The 7,564-nt window shown below is 45.7% G+C and overlaps 1 protein-coding gene across 1 annotated transcript in view; it reads right to left on the bottom strand.

Moving 5' to 3' along the window:
• rnf8 (ring finger protein 8, E3 ubiquitin protein ligase) overlaps positions 1-7,564 on the bottom strand; it is a 23,357-nt gene that overhangs the window by 2,007 nt on the left and 13,786 nt on the right. Inside the window, exons 6-7 of the mRNA XM_048597480.1 lie at positions 6,753-6,845; positions 3,975-4,179 (exon numbers count right to left, since the gene is read on the bottom strand). Coding sequence (XP_048453437.1) covers positions 3,975-4,179; positions 6,753-6,845 — 298 coding nt within the window. The remainder of the gene's footprint in view (positions 1-3,974; positions 4,180-6,752; positions 6,846-7,564) is intronic.

Below are 7,564 nucleotides of genomic sequence, written 5' to 3'. Positions count from 1 at the left end.
AGATTATGATCTGAATGGTGATGGATTGGGAAAGGGGGAGGTGCAGCAGGAGGTGAAGGAGGTAAATGGGATGTTGGCCTTTGTAGCGAAAGGAATTGAGTACAGGAGCAGGGATGTCTTGCTGCAATTATACAGAGCCTCAGTGAGACCACACCTGGAGTATTGGTCTCCTCATGTGAGGAAGGGTTGTCGGTCAGAATCTTTTTCCCAGAGCTGAAATGTGTGATACAAGGGAGCATGCATTTAAGGGAGGTGTGTGTGTGTGTGGGTTGAGTTCAAAGGAGATGTGAGGGGCAAGTTTTTTACATAGAGAGTGGTAGGAGTGTGGAACGCACAGCGAGGGGTAGTGGTGGAATAAATGTGATCAGGGCGTTTAAGGGGCTTTTGGATTATGCAAAGAATGGAGGGATATGGACCAAGGGCAGGCGATGGCCTAGTGGTATTATCACAGGACTGTTAACCCAGAGATCCAGATAATGTTCTGGGGACCCAGGTTTGAATCCTGCCATGGCAGATAGTGGAATTTGAATTCAGTGTGAATTGATTGTTGGGGGAAAATCCTGTCTGGTTCACTAATGTCCTTTAGGGAAGGAAACTGCCATCCTTACCTGGTCTGGTCTACATGTGATTCCAGACCCACAGCAATGTGGTTGACTTTTAACTGCCCTCTGGGCAATTAGGGATGGGCAGTAAATGCTGCCTGGCTAGTGATGCCCTCATCCGTTAATGAATGCAAAAAAGGGATTAGTTTAAGTTGGCGTCATGGGCTGTAGGGTCCATTCCTGTGCTGTACTGTTCTGTGTAGGTATGGCACTTGGGGATCAAAGGGTATGGTGGGGAAATCGCAGAAACAGGGGACTGAGTTAGACAATCAGCCATGATTGTACTGAATGGCACAACAGGCTTGAAAGGCTGAATGGCCTATTCCTGCTCTGATTTTCCATGTTTCTAGGAATAAGTTCGGGTTGTTATCTTTAAAGCAGAGAAGGCTGAGGTGTATGAGGGGCGTGGACAGGGTGGAGAGAAAGCAGCTGATCCCCTTAGTTAAAGGGTCAGTAACAAGGGGGTATAAATTTGAGAGTCAGGAGGTTTACAGGGGATTTGAGGGAAATGATTTTCACCCAGAGGTTGGTGAAGATCTGGAATGCACTGCCTGGGAGGAGTGTTGAGGCACAAAACCTTTAAAAAAAATAGCCGGATGAGCACTGATGTGGCATAACATTCAAGGCTAAGGAAAGCAGGACTAGTGTAAAATTTACAGCAGGCTTGGGGTACTGACTTGTTCTGAACTATGTGATTCTATGATTCCCTGAGGAGGGAGGTTACTTTATAAAGTAGTTGGATGAGCAGTGGAAATGAAACCACAAAGAAGCTTCACAGAAAGGAGGCATACCCTGAGTGAGTTAGTATTACAGAGATCCTGAAGCACTGTGGGATTTCAGTGCAGAGGAGGGTCAGATGATTTTTACTTGCTTTTTTGGTTGGTAGTTTGTAAGGTTTTTTTTTGAAGAGGATAAATTGAAGCTCAGATTCATGAACCCAGCACAAAACAAACAGTGACATTACAGGAAAACTGTAACTTTATCAGTTGGGTAAAGCTGCTAATTTGACAATCTGTTCCAGGTTACTTTCAGACTAAAGGTAAACAGCAGAAATATTTTACCCTTCAAAAACTAAAAGATCAGTATGCAATTTTTATAAATCAAATGAAGAACGAAGTGATTAAAACAGAGATGTCGGACCAGGTGATGTATTTTATCTGCAGGATGGGGGAGCTGGTGGACCTTGTTGTGGTTCATAGTGGCCACGTCTGTAGCACGTATTGGTCGCTTGAGGAGCTCTGCTCAGACTTGATGAGCTGGAGTCTGAGGTTCAAACACTGCGACACATCAGGGAGGGGGAGAGTTACCGGGACGCTGTGCTTCAGGAGGCAGTCACACCCCCTTAGATTAACTACCTTGTATTTAGTCAGTGGTCAGGGACAGGAGGGTGTGACTGTGAGCGAGGCAGGTAGAGGTAGCCAAGGGGGTAGTGCTGAAGCAGCGTCAGCCCTTGAGCGTGTCTAACAGGGTTGATCTTCTTGCTCCCTGTGTGGATGAGAGTGGGGGCTGTAGGGAGGATGAGCAAACTGACCATAGCACCGTGGGACAGAGAGGGGGGAAGAAAACAGAAATGTCGTTATAATCGGGGTTAGTACAGTCAGGGGAATAGACACCGTCCCAAAGGTTGTGTTACCTGCCTGGTGCCCGGGTTCAGGATCTCTCACCTGGGATGCAGAGGAACTTGGAGTGGGAGGGGAATGGTCCAGTTGTGAGGAGGATGCAGAGATATTTCAGTGTGATTTGGACAGGCTGAGTGAGTGGGTAAATACAGTATAATGTTTAAATGTGAGCTTATCCACTTTCGTAGCAAAACCAGGTGAATCAGTATTGGAATGGTGAGAAAGGGCAGATTATGTACTGGAAGCTATATACACAGAGCCTTACAGCTTGCAGACACCATGAATGTTTACACACACTGCGCCTGTTTCAACTGAACAATACGAGTGATCTGGTAATGCCCTGACCAACCAGACTCAATTTGCCTGCTTTAAAATTTAAACAGAAGCTGGCAGTTCAATGTCAATCGTCATTAACTGGTACATTCCCAAAGTTAATGGCTTTACCAAGTACATTCATTTCAAACCAATCAGCACACTTGTCTTGAACAGTCTGCATCTTAGTTTTTCCTATAAACTGGTATTCTTGCAAATTGTTCTGATGATTGCAAGATGAACCACTTTGATAAAGTGTCTTTTTCAGTCGTGTACATGCTGTGTATGGGCAATCAAACCGTTTGAATTGGGAGATCATTAATAATCCTGTTTCACTATACATTAACAGTCCTAAAAGAACCTGATGCCTCATTGATTAAGTGTTACAAAGTTATGTGGAAGGCAGGAAGCTAGAATGTGTTTGCAAAAGTAATAAGGGAGAAAGAGTGCGTGGTCCCTTTAAGAGGTGAGGTGTTATTTTTTGCACTTAGAAATAGTTTTTAAAAATATACATCTGTGAGCAGCTGCTGGAGGTTAACAATACAGAAAGTACCTGAAATTGAAACATTTATATTGAAGGCCAAGCAGCATTGTTTTTTACCAAGATAACAGTTTTCAAATTTAGCCAATCAATTTAAACCAAACCCTTAGCTACTAAAAACCTATCAAATTTAAATCTGATGGTGTTGACAACATTGAACCTACATAAGAAATACTGTTATGTCATCACGTATAAAGATGGGGGCAGGTGGACAGAGACCCCAGAGCTAACTGCCATTCACCCAGGTTAAGAACCCTCAGCTCTCAAGAGACAGAGAGAAACATTATCTCTCACGGTCATCAATGTATTAGAGAAAGCCCCATCTATTCCTAAAAAGGTACCACAGCATTTCTAGCTAAAAGTCCTCACAGAAGCAATTACAGAGAAAAACATCCCTGACAGCAGAATCAGTGGAAGAAAGGTGGTTGTGGAGTAAGGGAGAAGGCTGAGTGTTCCAGAAGACACAGCCTGTGAGAACTTGGACAGATTAAGTTTTGATTTACTATTGTCTTATTAATTGGGTTCATATAAATGGGATTTGTGTTTATTTGAACAGCATTCCAGTAGAATATAGTTCAGTTAGGGAATAGTTCATATTTAGGTGGGAATTATTTGGTTTGTTAGTAATTCTGTTAATTTGTTCATTGTTAAGGTTAAATGAATAAATTTTCTTGTTATTTATAAAGGGGATCGGGGATTTTCTTTCTTTTAACAGATAACGAGGGGAAAGGCGAACTTCTCTGCATGTTATGGGGGTAATTATTAGAAGGGAAGCTCTATTCCAGTCATTACAGATTGGATCTTGTGTTTTGGTTTAATTATTAGAGGGGTTTGGTTATTCTCTCTCTGTAACATTACAGTGTGATAGAAATGAGACTATGTCTGCAGTGCTGTGCTCACCTTTCCTCTCTTTGATGAGTTGTAGTCTGCGCTCTCTCATTGCCTCACTCAGATTCTCCAGCATACGTTCAATACAGTTATCCAAAACCACAGAGCGTGTCTGTGAAAGGATGGTCTGCCTACAGATGGGACATTCCTCCTTCCTCTTCCTCCACTCCAGGATACAGTGACAGCAAAAACTATGTGAACAGTTCAGAGTGACAGCCTGAAGTGAAACAGAGACACATACACAGTGACAATCTGACAGACCATAAGATATAGGAGCAGTAGGCCATTCAGCCCATTGAATCTGCTCCACCATTCAATGTGACCTCAGCTGGTCTGATAATCCTCAGCTCCACTTTCCTGCCTTTTCCCCATAATTCCTTTTCTGCTCAGCCTTGAATATACTGAATGACCCAGCCTCGACAGCCCTCTGTGATAAAGAATTCCCCACAGTCACTTCCTCTGAGAGAAAAAAGAATCCTCCTCCTCTCTGTCTTAAATGTGCGATTCCTCATTCTAAGATTATATCCTCTGGTCCTACTCTCTCCCACAAGGGGAAACAACCCCTCCGCATCGACCTAGCTAAAAGTCCCTAAGAATCTTGTATGTTTTCATAAGACCATAGGATATAGGAGCAGAATTAGGCTATTCGGCCCATTAAATCTGCTCTATCATTCGATGATGGCTGATATATTTCTCAACCCCATTCTCGTGGAGTAACCCCGTGTCTGAAGTACACTCTGTGACTTGGCCTCCCATAGCCCTTAGCAACAATCAGTTCCACAGATTCCCCTCCCTCTGGCTGAAGAAATTCCTCCTCTTTGCAGTTCTAAAGGGTTGTCCCTTCACCCTGAGGCTGTACCTATGGGTCCTAGTCTCTCCCACTGGTGCAAACATCTTCTCCACATCCACTCTATCCAGGCCTCTCAGTATTCTGTATCAGATTCCTCCCCCTCATCCTTCTAAACTCCATTGAGTACGGACCCAGAGTCCTCAACCACTCCTCATCCCCAGGTTCATTCTTGTAAACCCCCTCTGTATCCCCTCCAACACCAGCACATCCTCCCCTAGATACAGGGCCCAAAACTGCTCTCAGTATTCCAAACGCGGCCTCACCACAGCATTATACAGCCTCAGCAGTACATCTCTGCTCGTGTATTCTAGTCGTCTGGAAATAAATGCTAACATTGCATTTGCCTTCCTAACTGCCAACTGAACCTGCATTTTAACTTTAAGAGAATCCAAAACTAGATCTTCCAAGTCCCTTTGTGCTTTAGATTTCTGAAGCTTTTCCCCATTTAGAGAATAGCCTATGCCTCAGTTCTTCCGACCAAAGTGTAAAACCTCACATTTTCCCACATTGTATTCTGTGTGTCACTTCTTTGCCCACTCTCCCAGCCTGTGCAAGTCCTTCTGCAACCTCCCTGCTTCCTCAACACTACCTGGCCCTCCACCTAGCTTTGTGTCATCTGCATACTTAGCAACAATGCCCTCAGTTCCTTTATCCAGATCATTAATGTATAACGTGAATAGCTGTGGTCCTACCTCTGACCCCTGTGGCATGGTGTCCAGGGGTCCGGGTTCGATTCCACCCTCGGGTGACTGTCTGTGTGGGTTTCCTCTGGGTGCTCCAGTTTCCTCCCACAGTCCAAAGATGTGCAGGTTAGGGTAGATTGGCCCTTGCTAAATTACCGATAGTGTTCAGGGATGTGTAAGTTCACCAATAGGAAATGCAGGGTTACAGGAATAGGGTAGGGGGATGGGTCTGAGTGGGATACTTTTTGGAGGGTCGGTGTGGATTTGTTGGGCTGAATGGCCTGTTTCCACACTGTAGGGATTCTATTCTAATCTGTTCTAACATCACCAGTTAGTGGCTGCCATCATGAAAAAGATCCCTTTATCCCCACTCTCTGCCTTCTGCCAGTTAGCCAATCCTCTACTCATGCATGTACCTTACCCCGAACACCACGGGCTCTTGTTTTATTTAGCAGCCTCCTGTTTCGATAAGCTCACCTCTCATTCTCTAAACTCCAATGAGTACAGGTACAACGTACTCAACCTTTCCTCATCAGAATCCTTCCAGACCTGGGATCAGCCGAGTGAACCTTCACCAACACAGTCTCGAATACCAGTCTACCCTTCCTTAGTTACAGGACCCAAATCTTTCACAGTATTCCAGCTGTGGTCTGACAAGTGCCTAACATAGTCTTAGCTAAACCCTACTTTTGTACTCCAGTCCCTTTGAAATAAAAGCCTGCATTCCATTTGCCTTCCCTATTAGCCACTGAACTTGAATGGTAGCTTTTTGTCATTCATAGACAGGGTCTCCCAAATCCTTTGTTGTGTACCTTTTTGCAATCTTTCCCTGTTTAAATAATATCCAGCTCTTGAATCTTCCTGCTAAAGTGCATGACTTCAAATTAGCTCAGAGACAGAGAGTCAGAGTGATTGTCTGACAGGAGTTAGAGACAGAGTGTGCGCATGTGTCGGAGAGACAGAGAGAGAGAGAGAGAGAGTGTGTGTGTGTGTGTGTGAATGTGTGTCGGAGAGACAGATAGAAAGAGAGTGTGTGTGTGACAGAGAGAGACAGAATGACTGAGGTCAGAGTGTCTTTGAGTATAGAGGGGGAAACAGAGAGAGAGAGAGAATGACTGAGAGGACAGAGCGAGAAAGGGAGTCAGAGACACAGAGTGTGACCGATTGAGGACAGAGAGAGACGATAAAGAGAGTCAGGTTAGAAGGGTAGGGAGAGAGGGTTATGTGGAATGGGATACTGGGCAATGTGTGCTCTACCTCAATAAAGTGCTCAGAGCAGATGATACACTGCAGCTCGTTCTCCAGGACATCAGTGAGTTGGGCAGCTGCTTGGTCCTTCTGAACCTTCACCTGCTCAGCAAGACAGACAGGGGAAGCAATATTACAGATCAGTTCACTGATCGGCCCCTTAATGACCAGTTAGACAGCTAACGGTCACTCACTGACCAATCACCACATCTAACGGTCACTCACTGCCCGGTCACCACACCTAACGGTCACACACACCTAACGGCCACTCACTGCCCGGTCACACACACCTAACGGTCACTCACTGCCCGGTCACACCCACCTAACTGTCACTCACTGCCTGGTCACACCCACCTAACTGTCACTCACTTCCCGGTCACCCACTGCCCGGTCACTCACTGCCCGGTCACACCCACCTAACTGTCACTCACTGCCCGGTCACTCACTGCCCGGTCACACCCACCTAACGGTCACTCACTGCCCGGTAACACCCACCTAACTGCCACTCACTGCCCGGTCACCACATCTAACGGTCACTCACTGCCCGGTCACTCCCACCTAACGGTCACTCACTGACAGTTCACACACATCTAATGGTCACTCACTGACAGGTCACTCCCACCTAACGGTCACTCACTGTCCGGTCACACCCATCTAATGGTCACTCACTGCACGGTCACCACATCTAACGGTCACTCACTGACCAGTCACACACCTAACGGTCACTCACTGCCCGGTCTCACACACCTAACGGTCACTCACTGCCCGGTCTCTCACACCTAACGGTCACTCAGTGCCCGGTCTCACACACCTAACGGTCA

The sequence above is a fragment of the Rhincodon typus genome, chromosome 5, assembly GCF_021869965.1.
Source record: "Rhincodon typus isolate 14 chromosome 5, sRhiTyp1.1, whole genome shotgun sequence".
NCBI lineage: Eukaryota > Metazoa > Chordata > Chondrichthyes > Orectolobiformes > Rhincodontidae > Rhincodon > Rhincodon typus.
Note: the sequence above shows the minus strand (reverse complement) of the source record. Positions and strands in the feature narration are given on the sequence as shown.